This window comes from Lepidothrix coronata, unplaced genomic scaffold, assembly GCF_001604755.1.
Source record: "Lepidothrix coronata isolate B3197 unplaced genomic scaffold, Lepidothrix_coronata-1.0 Scaffold77, whole genome shotgun sequence".
NCBI lineage: Eukaryota > Metazoa > Chordata > Aves > Passeriformes > Pipridae > Lepidothrix > Lepidothrix coronata.
The window spans coordinates 2,095,025-2,114,162 of record NW_016690257.1 but is presented as its reverse complement, the minus strand read 5'-3'; the positions used below and the strand labels follow the sequence as shown (position 1 = coordinate 2,114,162).

At 41.4% G+C, this 19,138-nt stretch overlaps 1 protein-coding gene across 1 annotated transcript in view; it reads right to left on the bottom strand.

Annotated features, from left to right (window-relative positions):
• Positions 1 to 1,186: 1,186 nt before the first annotated feature.
• Positions 1,187 to 19,138, bottom strand: part of EPG5 (ectopic P-granules autophagy protein 5 homolog) — a 54,035-nt gene continuing 36,083 nt past the window's right edge. Inside the window, exons 28-43 of the mRNA XM_017819737.1 lie at positions 18,797 to 18,953; positions 17,627 to 17,821; positions 16,386 to 16,599; positions 15,435 to 15,595; positions 15,115 to 15,322; positions 14,336 to 14,411; positions 13,384 to 13,487; positions 12,328 to 12,503; positions 11,697 to 11,882; positions 8,901 to 9,110; positions 8,616 to 8,760; positions 7,289 to 7,531; positions 6,045 to 6,264; positions 4,330 to 4,545; positions 3,091 to 3,205; positions 1,187 to 2,003 (exon numbers count right to left, since the gene is read on the bottom strand). Of these exons, the coding sequence (XP_017675226.1) occupies positions 1,821 to 2,003; positions 3,091 to 3,205; positions 4,330 to 4,545; positions 6,045 to 6,264; positions 7,289 to 7,531; positions 8,616 to 8,760; positions 8,901 to 9,110; positions 11,697 to 11,882; positions 12,328 to 12,503; positions 13,384 to 13,487; positions 14,336 to 14,411; positions 15,115 to 15,322; positions 15,435 to 15,595; positions 16,386 to 16,599; positions 17,627 to 17,821; positions 18,797 to 18,953 (2,809 nt within the window). The 3' untranslated portion in view covers positions 1,187 to 1,820. The remainder of the gene's footprint in view (positions 2,004 to 3,090; positions 3,206 to 4,329; positions 4,546 to 6,044; positions 6,265 to 7,288; positions 7,532 to 8,615; positions 8,761 to 8,900; positions 9,111 to 11,696; positions 11,883 to 12,327; positions 12,504 to 13,383; positions 13,488 to 14,335; positions 14,412 to 15,114; positions 15,323 to 15,434; positions 15,596 to 16,385; positions 16,600 to 17,626; positions 17,822 to 18,796; positions 18,954 to 19,138) is intronic.

Below are 19,138 nucleotides of genomic sequence, written 5' to 3'. Positions count from 1 at the left end.
TGTGTTACCTGAAGTGTATTCTTCCAGCAACTTGAAAACATCACAGTGTCTGTCACAAATTGCTTGATTTTTTGTTTTTATTTTTGCATGGTCTTTGCAGACGTAGCATGTTATAAATACAACATTTGTAAAAACTCAACAGCTGAAACAATTCCTCATTTTGAAAGTGCATCTCAAACATGTATTTCTGACTTTTTCACATTTATATGCAACTGATCAATAACACTGAATCTAATAAAACCAGTGCTTTTTAAGTCTTTGAGGGGGGGAAAGCAGCCGAATGTATTCCTCCAGACACGAATTTTCCAAAAGAGTCTTAAAAAACATGCTGCATTTGGTATCTGGTTAATATACAGAGGGATGTACATATGTATATCTATTTATAGGCTCGCAGATAGAGCAAAGAACTCTAAGACCACATTAATATGACGGTGATCTAATGACCCAGCTGGCATAATTAGCAGAATCTGGCAAGAAGAAAAAGCTGATCTGCTCTGCAGCACCAGAACCACCGTTGGGAGGAACAGATCAAAGCATCATTGACCAGACAGTAGGCAGCACATTTCTATCCCCTAGTGATCAGAACTCATGTTTTAACGTGCAACCATGTCATAAACACAAAGGCACAATTAATGGAGGGAGAGAAAAAGCGATCAGTTCCTTCACACAGGTGTAGGGATTGGGACTGTAGGACCTTGGGCCACCTCAAACACATCAGTGATGAAGGGGACGTCAAACAAGCAATGGGAAAAATTCATCTTCTGCTTTCCCTAAACAAAAGTGCATCTTATGATCAGACAAGGCAACAAAAACAGTGATCATTCAGCTGAAACTACAGATTTACAGGCTCGTGGTTCATGCTTTGGCAACAGAATTTTAACAAGTGATCACCAAATTTAATACAACAGAAACACCTCTTCATAGCGTCCTCTAAAATCTCATGGTGTCATACCCAGCCAGGCAGAAGAAAATAAACTTAAGTGGTGGGTGGACACTTGTTAAATCAGTATTTCCTAAACAACCAGACTTTAAGAATTAAGGAATCCTACCTAACATGATCATAACTGACTGTTCCCCTCCCAGACACTAGAGATCCAGAAAATCTGTTTCTGGATTTAAATCCCCTTGAACTTGGCTAAAAGTTACTTGCATTTAATGAAGCAATATAGATGCAGACACACTAATATTTAGAAAACAGGAAAAAACCAAAGTTCTTCAGTTACAATTTTTGTTAATATTTACACAAGTGGGTGAAGATTGTAGGCATGCCTCTCAACTACAGATTTCTGTGGAATACCAAAAAGAAATCAAAACTTGAAGTACCATCTTTTCAAATACAGGGATTTCACAAAAATCACCAGACACACACTCAGGTAAGACTCAGAGGTATCCTTGGTTAAGAAAGTCAAACCTCTTTTACACACAATCCCCCAGTAAATTTGAACTGGCCTGAGTGATGACACATTGGAAAATAAAAAAGGCACCAAGCAAAAACTCCAGACGCTCCAGGATGAGCTTTGCTGACTAATGACTTGTACACCTATCCCCAAGTACCCTCCTCTCAGAAGTGCACCACACACAGGAGGATATTCAAGTGCTTTCAGTCAAAAAAAAAAAAAAATGGCAATTCCACAGGCCTAAAAAGGGAAGCAAGAAAACCTTAAAAGGGGAGAAAAGCTTGACAGCATGCCGCTCCCATTCACAATTCTGACTTAGTTACTAAGTGGAACTCTGAAGGTGAAAGTTATTTGTGCAGCAGGGACACTGTTTGTAAACCAGGGTGATGGGCACTGAGTGATGGCCCTGCGAGCCCAGCGCCGCTACCGGATGGTGTCCAAATAATGCACTTCTGGGTACAGGGTGTTGACAAGGAGAGCCAGCAGGTTGTTGCCATCCCGAAGACAATGCTCTGGATGCCTGATGAACACAGAAGCCTGGGAGAGCTGCTCTTGGTACTCCATATATTGCTTGTTTGACGCCATGGATTCAAGAGCGCTCAGTGCCTGTGGGTACAAGGGAGAACTCTGTTAGATGAACTCTGGTCCATAACAAGTCAGTTCATGAGCCACAATATGCACAGTTCCCCCAGAAGATCCCTACCTACTACAGAACCCAGAGTTTTCTGAACAAAACAGTTATAAACCACACTCACATAACAGTGTTTCGAGTCACCTGCATTTTTGAGTGATATATTGTATATTCGAGTCACTCCCCAAGATCAGGACAAAAACTGTCCTATCAAGGCTTGCTAGGATTCTGCAACCCAAATATTTTCAAATATTTACTTTGTGAACTCAAGAAACGGTTTCACAGAAATTATGTTGAACTACAAACTGCAACACACTTGATATTTGCTGCATGCTGTTCTTATGAACATCTTGACTTTCATAACAGTATTATTCTACTCCTATTAATAACATTAAATTTAGGTATTGACTGTCAAGTTAAAAATTATACATAGAAAAGTCTATGTTGGAAGTAATAGGCAGAGCAAATGCTGGACATATTTCTGAACAAGTTTCATTCTTTTCTTAAGAGAAACAAATTGTACCAAGCTACTTTGCTCTGATTTCTAATGAACTCCTTCCTCTTCTCAGATGCTTACTGAAAGACCATCATGGTCAGTGCACATGTTAAAGCAGGAATGTTTATTTGTCACAGGACTTTTAAGCCCTGACCTCACCTAAACAAATGTCAGTATGAATGCAGCCCTGCTTTATCACTTAAAAGCAGGGCAATCACCAGCAGCACTATTTTTTCCTGTTTGTTTTCAATTCCTTCCACCTGCAATGCTCCAAACTCTCAGAAGTCAAGGTTTACAGACATAAGTTCATCTGCTCCTTTTTCAGTGTATAAGATTAGAAACTGATGCCTTTATATTAACACAGAATATTGTACAAGCAGTTTTACCTAGGATCACCTTAGGACAGAGCTCAAACACACAGTCCTGCTGCCAAAGTTCACAGCAACAAGGTGAGGGCAGGATTTAGCTCGAAGAAATGCTTGTAGTGATTCTTATTACTTCACCCCAAAAGCTAAAGAAGCACGCACAGAGGGCACGTCAAGCAGCCAGAGATGGGCAGAGCTCACCTGCTGAGCCTTCTGAGACAGCTTGGGCTCCGAGCCGGCTTTCAGGCGCACTTGACTCTCTGCAGGAATCTGCACCAAGAGGAAAGCAGACAGACTGCGGGCAACCACCCGAAACCTGCGTGGGGGAAGCACAGAGAGAGAAGGGGGCGTCAGATTTGCAGGTCTCAACAGCAGGTACACTGGGAGTTCTACGCCATGAGGTATCTCTTGCATGAGGAACAAAGTAGAGGCTTTAGACGACCATCTCCAATGCATTAGAAAAAAAGAAGTCACTTGAATATCATGGGTTCATATCATGATGAATATCATATCAGACAGAATGGTTTGGGTTGGAGGGGACATCAAAGCTCATCCAATTCCACCCCCTGCCCTGGGCAGGGACACCTTCCACTAGACCAGGTTGCTCCAAGCCCCGTCCAACCTGGCCTTAAACACTTCCAGGCATGGGGCATCCAGCTTCTCTGTATACACATACAACAGGATATCATACATACTAGAGGATGATATAATATGATACATATGAAATGTTACATCTGCTTCAAGCTTAGCTGAAGCCTTGAGGCCACATCTGAAACACTCCTCACTTCACAGACTGTGAAACATCCTCACCATCCAAATCGAGGGACCAGTTGAATGAGACCAAGAATTCAGAGCAATTTCAACAGGACTGCATCCTTATAAACATAAACTTATGTTTAGGTATTCGTGTTCCACAAGCATTTATGGTTTTTTCCTTGGCATTCTCTCCACAGTGAACTTGTTTTTAACAGCTAGCCATCAAACTTGGTGTCTCTCTTGGGAAGGTAAAGTGAACAACAAGCAAGCACATGCTTCCTTGAGCTTCTCTTAACATTTCCAATATCTCAAGGTTAAAACAGAAAGGGTAAAGTGTATGTTATTATACAAAACCTTGTCAGGTCAACTGAAAGTCTTCTACATACCAAATGCAAGTATCTTCCTCTAACAGTCTGCCTACAAACTTTGCTGGGCACTAAGTCAGAATCACAACTGCATTTTCTTTCCTTCTCCACCACAGACTTTACAGAAGTTCACACTCGCTTCTTAACCAGATTATCACACTCCCTGTGTTTTTTCTGTGACTGGCCCAAACAACTTTATAGATCTGGGGACAGCTTGGATTCAGAACATCTTCTGACACTGCACTGGGCAGTCTGGACCCAGGCTGCTTCTTTAATACGATGACTCAAAGCAATTAATTTATCACACTCCATCCTTTACCTGGGTGACAAAGGAGACCTCCTGCCCAGTCCAATAGCACCAAGTATTCCAGAAGTCAGTCTCTCTTCAGCCAGCTGGCTCTGCCTGCCCTGGATGGACAGCAGTGTCCGGATGACGGATTCGATCAGAACAGCATCATCCTGCTCCATCTGAATCAGGGATAACTGCATGGCCTTATGCCACCAAAGAAACAGCTTGGCCTCTTCCTTTGCTGAGCTTTAGGTGAGATTTAAAGAATAAAATAAAACAAAATATAAATTAAAGAGTCAGTTGCATAGATTAAGAAGCCTGTTTCTCTCCCCGCCAGGCCCACGAAGAATTCAGATGGTTAATTAGTGACAGTAATCTCCTACTGTATGAGTATAAAATGGCAGTACACCCCACCAATTATTACACTGCTGTAACTGCTACTGTTGTGGATTTGAGCCATCAGCTAGCAGGTTTTAAGAGCCTGTAAGAGGACAAAGAACAGCGCTTCCTTTTAAGCTTTACAACTGGAAATAAATGATAACTGCAGTCCTAAGTGGATTTAAACTTGACTAAGACTTGGTATAAAAGGAAAGAAGCTGTATCTCTACTCTTTTGTTCTTTTCTTTACTTACCAATAAAACACTTTAGGAAGCACTAGCTGTTGTTTCCGCAACAATTTAGACTTTTAATATGATCTTTGAAAAAAAGGAAACATTTAATGTTTTTGTTGAGTAAAGCACAAAGTGAAGTTCCCCCTATGATATTTTTAATCTTTCCCAAAACAGTTTTCAGCTTAAGTTAACAGCCTCAGACTTTCCACATAAAGCATCAGCACGAGTTTCCTGCATCAGACTATCCTCATATCACCCCACCCAGTCATTTCCCATCCCAGGCAATCTCAGCTCTGATGTTCAGAGCAAGGTTTTATCTGCTCTGTGTGGTGGCTTTGCTGCCTCTTTCACACTCTGGCAATCAAATTACTACAGCACCTACCACAGTGAGAGAATGCTTTTTGAATTTCAAGAAACAGTGAGAACACAAATTTTTACAAATCATTCTTTCACAGAAAATATGAACATAATCAACATTAATATGGAAAGATATTCATCGTGTTTGCTAAATCCTGGCAATTTCAGTAGCAACTCTAAATACAGCTGTTACATACTTTTGAGGATTTTTATTTTGACCCCAGGGCTATGCCTCCTTTCCCCCCAGAACCCAGTCATCTTGGAAGTTGTTTTACAGCATTCAGGTCCCTGACTCTGGGCACTTCACCAGACCCATTGGCTCCAGATTTGGTTGAGAGCTGTTGATCAGGCCCCATGGAGCAGCTTGGAACACCAGGTCTCCCAGAGTGCCAGACTGAATATTTAGCACGTAACTCATCCCACCTAGTGGACATGCTGGAAAGTGGAACCCTGAGTGATTCAGGGTTTGCTTCGAGTCATTTTAACTGAGCACAAATCCTGTCACTGAAATCGAGCTTCTCTGATTGAAAAATGACTGAAACTCACTAGTGTTCTAACAAATTAAATTCTTTCTTCTGCTTAACCATCACAACTATTAGTGTTGGTACTGCAGAAGGACAAACTCTTAATTACTGGATAAAAAAGGACATGCCATTTCATCCAGCAGCCTGTTGAAATTAACCTAATTAACTGAGACACCTGATTATCTCAGCTATACAAGTACAAATAAACTTGATCTAAAAGTCAAGGCACGTTCAGAAGCTCCAAGCTTCATACCTGGGGTACACCTGCTCCAGCCATTTGCTGATGGTCAGCAGGATCTTCATTTCATTGGTAAGAGTTTGGTCAGTGTTCAGGCATTGCAGCAGGTAGACATACAGGGTCAAGTAGCTTCCTAAAGACAGACACTCCTGCAGGAATTCTTCCATGGTTAGCTCAGGGACTTGGAGGGAGGCAAGTATAGGGCCCCAGCCTAAATCCTGGTGGTGAGGAGAATCTATGAAGAAAACAGAAGGAAAGAACAAAAAGAGTGTGAAAAAGCAGCACGTAGTAACACCTAAGAACTAGGGCTACTGTTCACAGAATCTGGGCTGGTTTAGCTGTTTTCCAGGTAATCAGCATGTCATGAAACTCTGGTGGAGAGAAAAGAAAAACTCCACTATCAAAGGGCATCTCCTTGAGGTTAAGGTGAGATATTTTCCCAGCATTCAGACAGGACTAGAATTTGAACATTTTAGCAAGGAATTAAAAGTATTTCCTTCAGGTACACTAATATCTTCCACACAGAAAGCGGAAGAAATAAAAATGTGGTTCCACAAGGTTTATGTAAACTGAAGGGGAAAAAAAAAAAACAAAACCGAAAAAGAAAACCACCCCCACCACAGAATTTCAGATTTTTACCAAACAGGATTTTTTTTTTCTTAAATTAGCCTACAGAACACTACAGGAGGGAACAAATGTCTTCTGTTCTCTTGGAATGATTCCTTTTTTAAGAAGTCCTCCCCTTTAGCTGTAAAAATGGCAACACCACAAAAAGCAAATCAGTTTTCAGACAGACAGGTATAATTCTTAAGAAAACACACAGAGCAGTTGTAAACCCCAAATCTCAATCACAGAATCCCAGAATGGTTTGGGATTGGAAAGGACCTTAAAGACTATCTTGTTCCACTGCCCTGCCATGGGCAGGGACACCTTCCACTATCCCAAGTTGCTCCAAGCTCCGTCCAACCTGGCCGTGGACATTCCCAGGGATGGGGCAGCCACAACTTCTCTAGGCAACCAGTGTCAGGGCCTCTCCACCCTCACAGGGGAGAATTCCTTCACAATAACCCTCTAACCCTCCCCTGTGTCAGTGTGAAGTGTGTCATTCCCCCCTCATCCCTACCCACAGCAGAGGGGTTGGAACAAGACGATCTTTAAGGTCCCTTCCAACCCAAACCATCCCATGATTCCAGACAATGTGTGTTCAGTGGTATACAAGGGTGGCCCAAGCTCCTGAGACAAGCAGAGAAGGCCCCTACCCTCACTGAAGTAAGCAGTGATACAGGCCTCTGTGGTCTCGGCCATGTGCCGCACCGAGGCCAGGCTCTGGCAGGCCGCTGTGAGCAGAGGCATGGCCAGCAGTCCGTGCACTTTGCCTTCTATCCACCTCCGCAGGGTCCCCCGGAGAGACTCGGCCGTGGTGATGCTGGAATTGTTCAGCATCATCAGCGTTTCCGTGAAGAGACTGCTGAGGGCCAGGTGGCGCGTCTGCAGGTCCATGTCTGGAGGTCAGAGAGCAGAGAACCACATCAGTAAATCGACACTGGAACCCAAATTCAGCTTCACCACTGGACACTTTCTGTAGACACTGGGAAAACCCTGTGGCTCGTTCCTGCTTGCCAGCACACTTGTGTCTCTTCCTGCCCGTGACCCACACAACCGCTGACAAGCATTTCTGTGGATTACAGTGAGACAACTGATTCCACCTCAAGTTACAGCTTCATAGAGGAACCTCGGGATGGGACTAGTGCTAGCAATCAGATCGATATAAATCCTCTGTGTGTGGGTACATCATACCACTAGTGCACATCAGTGTAACTCTCATACTTCAGTACTCTCAGGTTTTCCCAATTCTACAATTTAGAACCATTTCTGAGAGCCCAATCATAGAATGATGGAATGTTAAGGGTTGGAAGGGAACTTAAACTTCATCTAGTCCTAACCCCCCTATCATAGGCAGAGACAGCATCCACTAGACCAGGTTGCTCAAAGCCTTATCTAACATGGCCTTGAACACTGACAGGGCTGGAGCATCCAAAACCTCCCTGGGCAACCTGTTCCAGTAGCTCACCACTCTAAAAGTAAGAATTGCTTCCCAATAACTGGCCTAAATTTCCTCTCTTTCAGTTTGTACCCATTACTCCTAATCCCTCAGGACCAAGAGAATATATTTTTGCCATTCTTCCTTTTAAAATAGATGTAAATGAACAAGTAAAATAAAAATTAAAAAATAAATAAATTTAAATTAAGTTAAATTAAAAAAAAAAGACAACAAAGAAAATCCCTCAAGCTCCTGGATAACAGCCTGTTTCACTCACAACATAAGCCCTGTTTTAACTGTTGGTTGTGTCACTCCTGATAGGTCTATGGGGTAATTCATATTTTTGCTGTGTGCTAATATACCACTTATATATACACATCAACAAAGCAACATATTTGCTTTGGTGACATGTATATATAGGTGGTATATTAGGAGACATTATAGTAATGCAAGTAATTACACAGTCACAGACGTTCGTCAATCCATGCAGCAGAGTACAGGATCTTGGCAGCCTTGAAGCAATTGGCTGTTTCTACAACACAAACCTGGGGGATTAAAGATGACTACATCATCCAGCAGCTTGGCCATTTCCTGCTCCAAAACTGCAAGGGTGATCTTTCCACTTTGCTCCAGGGTGCTGAGGAACTGAACCACCTGGCAAATGTACGCTCGGCACTTCAGTGTTGCGTCCTGTTCAACAGAATTGAGGTCGATTAGAAAAAACAAAAAAAACATCGTGCCTAGAACACTTTCCATAATACACACAACCAGAACATTGCAAAGAACAGCCACGAACAGCTCAGAGACACTGCAAGACCAGTCCAACTCACGAGGTGGATGTGACTATCCGAAGATGCCCCAAAGCCTGCCGAGATCTTCAGGAGCTTCACAATCAGTTCAGCTGCAGCATCCTTAGCAAGGATAACAGAGGGAGGGTAGTGACTATTGCAGTAGCTGATGATGCTTTGATAAGATGAAATGCCCACAAGCTGCCAAGGAAGGGAGCTGGTCTGTCCAAGAAGATTTATGAGTGGTGATTCCTGAAGATTTAAAGACATCAGTCTAAGCTACACCTTCTTTGCAGTTTTAAATTAATATTCACAATACTCAACACTGGAAGGAAGCCCCTGCTCCAGAATTTGAAAGCGATGGAGCAGAACCCCCATGGAGATAGAGGACCAGTGGGAGTCTGACTGAAAAGCAAGTCCTTATTCAAGCAGTAAAGCTAACACACGTATGTCATCTCTAGCATTCAGGCTGCTGCAGCACAGAAGTCAGGGAGAAACACTAAAATTTAACATGTAAACATGTAAAGACAGCAAGAAAGAATGGAGATCCTCCGAGTTAAATGCACTTCTGAACAGATTTAAAAGAGACATTAAAATATTATATAAAAAAACAGGTTGGTCTAAGTTCGCAGTAGAAACGGAGTCCCTTAATGTTCCATTCAGTGAGTCATCTACCAACCTGAGGGACTCTCCAAGTGCATATTCTCAGAAATAGCACCCTGAACAGCACAGCAGCCTTCAGTACCCCCAGCTCACACAGGCAGTGAAAGTCTGCAGATGGAAACATCTCTCTGTCCACAAGCAGCTATCACCTGTTCTTAAACACCTGCAGTAAAAAACAGTCCCCGTGGACACTGAGAAACACTGAGTGGCTGGAGCTGTGTCAAGGATGGTTTAGGTTGGATATCAGGAAAAGGTTCTTCCCCCAGAGAGTGGTGGGGCACTGAACAGGCTCCCCAGGGCAATGGTCACGGCCCCAAGGCTGCCAGAGCTCAAGCAGTGTTTGGATGACACTCTCAGGGACGGGGGGATTGCTGGGGTATCCTGGGCAGGGCCAGGGGTTGGACTCAATGATCCATGTGGGTCCCTTCCAACTCAGGACATTCTACACTCTATCCTATGATTCTATGATTCTACATGTTTTAGAATGAACAAATACTGGAGCTGTGCTGACAACCCAGAACTAACCCAAATTAGACTGCTTCAACAAGGACATGACACTGGTACAACACGTACTTAAGTTGCTCGTGCCCGGGAACACAGGGCTGAGAAAGTCTGAGATTTAGGTCAAGGTGTCACAGGAGCTTTCTGGGAGGCAAAAACTTCCTGACAGCGTGTCAGTTTAACACACTGCTGGAGGGTAGGAGAGAATTCCTGAGGCTGACTCACACCATGTGCAAACAGGTATCTTCTGAAGCTTGAGAAGCTTCTGATAAGCAAATACATTCAGGTCAAAGCACATGAACTCTGGTAACTTTCCTAAACTGAAATACAATGATGGTCAAAGGCTGCTGGTGACATCTTGATGCAGCAACTCTCAGTGCCTCAGAGGAAAACAGAAGATGTTGGAAGTGGAAGCAAGCTGACAGACGTGAAATGGGACTTCCTGCAGACAATCCAGTCCCTCTGGAAGAGCCCTCCAGAAGCAATGGACTGGATGAGACTGAGCTAGATTTACCCACAAAGAGCTCTTAGCAAGGGTAGGATTTGGAAAGTACCACCTAATGCCCACTGATTCTCTATCCTATTACAATTCAGAAACATTGGAATGCAACCGTAAATGGGAAAGGCACTGAGGAATCAGAGATGATCCAATCCCCCTGCGGAGCAAAGGAATCAGAAAACTCATCCTCAGATTCAACAGATGAAGTACTCTATCCCCCAGTAACTCATCAGATGCAGACAGTGCCAAGCTTCTTAAAGACATACCTGGTCTTCAAGATGCTATTACATCATTGTGATTTGTCATCACATCACATGGAGCATTTTATGGTAAGAAACAAACATTTGCAAGAGCAGTTCTGAGTAAGGGCTGAACAGCTCTCACCCTTGAGAAAACATGTTTCAGCAGACACGTATTTTCCTTTTAGAAAGCTACAAAAAGAACTACACTGGGATCAAGAGCTGCTCCAAACCTCACAGGGACTAATCGCACTGCTGAGCTGTGCTCAACCCACCTCAAGTGTCACCAGTACTGTTGATCAGGTTGGAAAACATCCGGAACACGCATAGCAAGACTCAGATCCAGCCCTAAACTTTCCACAGATGGATGACTCCTTACCATCCCTCCACACAGTCATGTTTGCCACTCAGAAAAAGAAGCAAGGCACGCATGAGGTTTACATGACTGGCCTTGTGACAGAATAAATGTGACTCAGTGAGCCCCCCCAAAAGGTGATCCAGGCACAGTGAGAGCTGCTCCTACACTCTTTTCATTCAGGCTGTCAGAAGAAGCTTCCCCTTAAGGTATATATAATATTGCCCTAATGAAATTAACGTATTTGTTCCTTCCAAAAGCCAGACTGCCATTTTATAACTCCAGGGAAACTGCCTGTATTAATTTGCTTACTCCTTCCAATGCTATTGGATTACAGAACCTAAGAAGTTTCTTAAAATGGACACCAGCTCTTCTTTTTTTTCACACAAGTTATACAAAATGCCTCAGCTATGGAATTACTCTTGGCCACCTCTGGAATACTATATTGGGTATTTTACATATGCAAAACCCACTTCAGTTAATCATTTTGCAAGTGAGAAAGGAGTCCCATCCTATGTCCTTCTTAATGAAGGATTATTTTTCTTTTAAGACTGATGGGTATGAACATTTCTAAAAATTACCTCTTCACCAATAAGTTGTTCCTCCTTTGCCAACAGGACCATCATATACAGCAAACAGACAATCATGTTGTGAGTCTGAGGCTGAGGGTTGGGATTCCAGGCATCAGAGAGGACACTGACCCAGTTTATTTCACATAAAACATAACCCAAGAATAAGAAACAACTCTTGGGACTGCCCCTTTCAATCTAAGAAGGAGAAAGGAAAAAAGATAGATGCATAAAATGATGTAAGTTATTAATACTTTCACATTTTTCAGTTCCTCAGTCAACTATAAATCCCCAGCAGCATTTTAGGTCAGCTTTATGTTGTCTCAGACAACTTGGAAGTGAAAAAACCATGGCATTAGTAAAATATATTAAATCTGACTAAATCCATATTAAATATATGTGTAATAAATGAGACATTCAGATAGAGCAACAGCAGATTACAAACACTGGCAGCTTTACAGCTTCCCACAATTTTGTCTAAGACTCAAATATACCTCTTCACAAAAATCCACCACAAAGCAAGCAGCTGTGATTGCTACAAACTTTAAAAGCCTACTTGCTAAAAGAACTGTCTCCAGCTCTCCAGTTATTTTCAAGGGTAACACTGACTATGAACTTAATTCAACAGATGCCAGGTACTCACTTTGAAGAACTCTTCCATCAGCATCTGGTCTGGATGCATTTCCTTCCATGGAAGCCTTCTGAACTCAGTGTGGAAGGCATAGAGAATAAACTCTGGCATTTTGGGGGCTGTGCAACACTCACAGTAATGCATGAGATGTAACCAGAGAGCCCCATGATGGTTTGGCAACAGCTTTTCTAGAACCAAAGAAAATATCTGAATTAACAACAGAAAAAAAATTCAGGGACAGTTGGATTTCAAAAGAAAGTCTAATTTTGGAGATTAAAAAACTTGTAAGTTACACTAAACTGCAGTTATCCAAAAAAAAGAAGTCATATTAAACTTTTAGATTTTTTTCTCAAAATCAACAAGTGGGGAGGCTTATGATTGCATGCCCTGACCTGCCCTTTTGAACAGCTGGTGCACAATAAATTGAAGTTATAAAACACTCCTGCAATCTGGAACTGAACTGCTTTAATGTTGGGCCATTTTGCTTTTTTTTAAAGAATATCTTATGCATCTCGAATTTTCTAAAAACACAATTGTCTAGTAAAAATAAATAATTAAAAATAACACGTAAGTTTGAATCTAGTTCATCCCTAAAAGTTGTTAAGTGGTATTGTGAAATTAATTTTTCCTATGTCTAAGTACCCAATAGGAACAACAAGCAATGCTAAATAGGGGCTCAAAATGATCAATCCTGGAGATTAAACTACTCCCCAAACTAGCTATTGAAGAACATGTATTGGTCATGGTGACATACTACTGCATATGTTGTTTGGGAACAACACACAGACCTGGAAAGAATTCATGCACTTCTCATGACAGGTCACTCCGTCTGGCTTTCCTTTACATTAAATTTGTTATCTGACCAACATGCATCTATCCATCACATTATCTACCCTTGCCAAGATAAAAAAAGGTGCCTCTTAAGGATGAAACAAGTAAGGGCTCCTGATATGACTGCAGTGGTCATCTTGAGTAAAATCCCCTCCCGTCCTACATCTCAATCAAAAACCTTTTTTTTACTCTGGTAAAACAGAAGGTGCCGCTTCACTAAAACAGCTTTTCACCCACCTTTAAAGCTCTCGTGCAAAAGCTTGATGCAATTTGTAAACAAAGAGACCACAGTGGAGGCTACAGGGGTGTCACTCTCCAGCCAGGGGTAGCAGGGCTGGTTACTGAAAAGAAGCACAAGGGCAGCAACACAAATTTCAGTCCCCTGACCATAAACACTTCAGCAATTTAAATATTCTAAAGCACAGAAAGTCAGTACAGCACGAGTATCGGCAGTTTTCTCAAACTCAATTCTTCAGGACCGAATTCCTCTTCCTTAGAAGAGATGCATATTCAATAACCCAGTGAAGAGTCACAATAACACTGAGTAAACAGAAATAACTTGATGTTTCAAAATAGAATTTAAAACCAAAAGACTGGAATTTCTCAATGACATCACATGCCATCTGCAGTCAACCTTCTAATATAAGTGCTGAAGGTGCACTCACAAATCAAAAAAAGGTTTTAGTTTTGAAAGAAAGCAAAATTTAAACATATAACAGTACAAATAATTGTTCATGTGAAGACAGAGGTACACAAGGCAGCAGATCATCATAGGACTGATTTAGCCTGAAGTTTCTTGACATGCCACTGACATTTGGGGCTGTATTTGGCTTTCTTTTGTGATATTATGGAAGAAAAGCAATCCAAAATTCAAGTTCCAGTGTTTTCAGAACAGAATGCAATACTTACTTGGTCATCATCAAGCTCTGGTCTTACTATGATTACAAGATATTTCTTGTATTAATAATTACTAAGATAATTATTCAATCCAAACCTTGGAAAATCTGATGTAAGTCATGAATTAGTTCCATAATTATTAAGGATATGAGACAAGTAAGAGCTATTTAAATGGAAGGTCATAAGACAGTCATGAATGATTAAAAACCACGTAATAATGAAAGCCATTCTTACAGGGCTAAAGTCCTTACTTTAGACAAAAACTCATTTAATTTCAAAGTGCAATATATACCTTGCATCTTCCTTATCCAAGACCAGTATCCATGGCTTAAAGAGTCCAGCAATGATTGAATACAAAGACTGCAGGGCTAGAAGGAAACAAAACAAAAGCTGCTTTTTTTCTTCAAATCAACAGCAGTGGATATATTACACTTTTCCAAATTTGCATACGATGTCCTTTGCTTATTCTAACATTCATAGAATGACAGAATAATTAGGGTTGGAAAAGACCTCCAAGATCATTGAGTCCAACCATCCAATCAGCTCGTTTGGTGAAATAAAACTTTAAAACACAATATGCTTACTAGTAACTCTGTTTAACAACATGGTTGTTTTAACAACAATCATAAGCATTTTGCATTTTTTAGATGTTCTATTAGTATCACTTTAATAACACATCAGAGAATGTGAAGGTAAGGGTGACTCACACTTTAAACCTAATGTGTTTAGGTGATTTTTCTCCAAATCAAAATCACACCAAATTCAGTAGTGTCTCCTTCCCAAACCTCTGCTCAGTGCAAAAGACTGTATTTTTCTTGAAGAAAGTAAAATCTCTTCATAAAATAATTTTAAAGCAAGCTCAAATTAAAAAAAGCTTTCTTTAAAATTTTAAAGCATAAAGTCCAAACGGCCGGGGAGTATCATCAAAATTTCCCATCTGTATTTTAATGTTCTCATCACTCCACAATGCAAAATAAGAAGATCTTACTGTATATTTAAATTGCCTTTAACAGAGGAAATTGGAAAAACTGAGTGTCTGTTCTTAAGTAATTTGCTTTTAAGACACGTTACCTGCTAGAATTGTGCTGCTGCCCACAGGTTCTTGGGATAAATTATCAACTTCACTGTCAATAAGTCGTTTAACAAGATACTCCAGGAACACATTCACTTCAGCCACATAAGGACTCCACTTTGAAAACAGGCCAAAAGTCCTGAAGTCCACTGAAGCCAGTCGGAGTTTGCAGAAGGATGTGGAAAGCCATTCTATTGTCTCTCTAACCTGTTAAAAGGCAGGAAACTATTAATCAGCTACAGAAAGGCTGCACAGCAGTGTTATTTGTCACTGGAGGGCATCTGTTTCAGCTGAAGAACATAATAAACCAACCACCCACCTGTTCTGTGGAGAGCAGAGTTTTTCCAGCATCCCTCAATGCAGGAGTTTCAGTAGAATCACTCTTCCTGAAGCTTCCCTGCTCAGCCACTGGTGAATCACACCCCAAAGCTTGAAGTGATGCCTTCCAACAGTCAGGGCTTAGAAGCTGCTCTGATGAGCCTTAAGGAGAAAGACAAGGGAATGCATTTGTGAAAACCAGAAAGATAGTGGTCCCTTTCTCCAAAAGAGTCAAAAAAAGGTTGAAATTATAGCTCCCTACTACCAAAAAAAAATTAAATTAGGTAAGGCATGAATTTGAAAATCCCAAGTTTAAGGGTGAGAGATGTCTCTAATTTGCAAACACAATTAATTTAACAGTTCTTTTTGGCATCTACATGCTCTCTTCCTAGAGAGTTTCCCAGGCACTTCATACATCTCTTGCTACAAACACTCATTAAGAGACAGCTGCTGCCTCAGCACATGTGGTTTGACAAAAGGAAGTACTTGTGTTCTCATTGGAGAGGCACCTCAGATTACGGATGGCATCTAATGTCAACCAGGACATTTCCAGCAGATTTCAGTATTAGTTCCATGTCTCCATAATTCCAGTTCTCAGTTTGACACTGAAGGGTGTTCAAGAACAAGGATTCTACACAGACTTTATCATAATTAATAGGTGCTTCCGTTAACAGAAGACTCACCTCCATCCTTCTCCTGTTATATGGGGTTAAAATCTGTTGTCACTGCTGCATGTGCTTTGACCTGCAGAGGGGTGTTTCTTTCTAGTAGAGCTACAATACCTCTAATAAAATCACACCACACAGCATGCACACAGAAATACATATAGAAAATTTAAAAAGTTTAAATCATTCAGTATTTGTTGCTACTTAACTCTACTGCATGCAGTTCATATTTTAAACCAGAAGGGTTCTGCACAAAGGGCTTAGTGTGCATCAACTCAGGTACTCACTTTGCACGAACAGCCTTAGGAAATCACTGTAGTGGTCAGGGAACTGATACTGGAGAAGGTTAGTCCAATGCTTGCAGAAGATATTAAATGGCATCAAAATGTCTTCTTCAGGTTCTAGGCCACATGCATTGAGAGCCAAGTGAATAGACTCCAGAAGCTTGGTACGCTCAGCAAGAGGTGGCTTAGCCAGGCTTAACCACTGCACGAGGTCAAACTAGAGCAGAGGACAGGAAGCATTTGTAAGCAGAAGCTTTAACAGCCTCAACACCTTCAGGAGAAGGGAGAAATTATTGGGGAAAAATCCCTAAGTTTTTATATATTTAAGAAAAACCTAATGAATTTTCACCTCATTATCCCTAACTCCAAACCAAGGCAACGCTCTTTAAAGGTTATGATTCAGCGTATTGCAGAAGTCCCTGGCTTTATGAAACAGCCCTTGGTGGGGGTGCTCAGATTCATAAAGATGCGTCCCAATTTCCACACTTCAGTACCACTGTCAATCATAAGCATTACACTGGACTGATCTCCACAGTCCATAAATTTTCAGGTGGAGGTGAAAAGCTTTCGTAGCCTATTCACCATCTGTCCAGACTCTCGCGAGCAGGGACACAACACTGATCACTCCTTGCTACAGATATCCCAAAACAGGCTGCCTGCTGCTCCCAGCTGCCGAGCCCTGTCTCTATGTAACTGATGAGGAGAGAATCAGATTGGTACCAAAGCCCAAGCGTAACACTAATTTCCCCACTGACCATGGAGGCAGGCAGTATCACACAGCCCTGAAACGAGAGACGTGCACGTCACTTGCCCTGACCTAACTCTGTATGTTTTAAGACAGGTAGGAAGGACATGGGTGCCAAACAGAGGTGGAAAACTCAGACACTGTCCCAAATTTTGTTTTGTTTTGATTGTTAAGATACCTGGGATTCACTGGCTATCTGGATGAATGTCTCTGCAGAGATATCAGGCAGAAGAAGCCATGGAGAGCCTGCTTTAATTTCAAGAGTGAGCCTTGAGAAGCACATACTGATACTATCTGTGCTAGAAAAGGATATTTAAGCCACTTGCTTTTGACTCCAGCCCCTCTTGAACTCAAGTGCAACACATACCATTCAGGATGGGCAATTCAGCTCAACAGAACCTGTCAATGCTATTTTAAATTACCAGATTTTGCACCTCTTTGTTCCTTAGCCCAAAAACAAGAGTCTTTAGGGAAAAAACACCCACAAACTAGACCTCACCTTTGTCAGCAGCATGAAGACAACATCACTGTTGTCCTCACTCAGAAAGGCCACAACTTTTTCATACAAAGTCACAAATTCACTGGGAGAGGCAACGGGAGTGAAGTAAGGAGAAAGGAGGGTACAGAGCCTTCGGTTCTGCAGGATGGTCTCAAGCAGATGTCTGCACTCTGACTTGGTCCCACTGATGAACACCTGAGAAAATTGGGAATGGTGAGAAAAATAGCCCAGCACGAATCGACTGAAAAATACACCTACTAAGGATTTTTTTGTTGAGAAAAGCATAATTTTGGTCCTTCTATAAAAAGGGAAGTCTTTCCTCAAAAACAAAAGACTGTGTCAGATTAACATCAACTAAACACTGTTACTCCACAAGACATAAAGCAAAATAAACATGTTTCCCTAGTACATTTTAGAACAGCACTTGTGATCACATATGTTGTCTAAAAATACCTAGAAGTACTATTTTTCTGATGGGATAGCAAAAGAAAATGAATCCAGATTTCACCAGCCCTGTTCAATAACAGGAAAAACTTAACAGAACTACAGCTATGAAGAGCTTTTCAGCACTTCAGCTGTTAGAGGTGCTTAAGGACAGCTGCATATAGAAACAAACTGTATCTAAGAGATGAAAACATATCTGGACTCAAAGCTTTTTCTCAGAGAACCCACGTAATGTGTTTCCCACAGAAAACATTACCACCAACCAAAAGCACTTTTATTCTCTACCAGAAAACTTCTGGCAAATTCTCTACACAAAGAACACTGCAAGGCTGTAGAACAAAGGTGTCTAAATACTGAGGTTGACAAGACATACATCAACTAGAAAGTGACAGGTAAAAGCAAAGTATATGCTGAAACACACTTTTATGAACTGAAAGTACCTAAACTTCAGTTACCCGCCCAAAAATCCAGCACTCAGCTAACACAGTGAGCATTTGTTAGCACTAAGGAAGTACCTCAGAGCAAGAGTTTTTTATTTTTGCTTAAATGCAAGCTTCAACTCTCCTAAAGACTGTATATTATAACAATTAGTTGAAAGAAAAATGGGATACAAGCTTAGAAGTTAACTTTCAGGCTTCTGAATGTGTCAGACCCCCAATACCAGCAGGCAATTCGAATAAGCATTAGGCATTCAAAAGTCAAATTTTATTCCAAAAGTAAACTCACTTGGCCCAGAATCTCAATGCAGGACGTGAAGAATTGCCTTGTGGGAGGGTTGCGTTGAGTTTCATCACACACATATTCCACCAACGTAAAAAACAAACTAATTCCAACTTTCTTAATTGCAGGCATGGGCTGCACCTTGTAGATATTTATTAAGGCCCTAAAAGAAATTAAATTCAAAAGGTGAATTAAATTTAATGTGTGGAGAATAACCTGTGACAAATGAAGAAAGGTTTCTTGCCAATATGGGGACTTGAGAGGGGTATTTCTGATGCTCCCTGAGCTCAAGTAATTTTGCTGCCTGAAATGGGTACCTCCAAACCTTAGAAAGTCTCCATAAGCAGA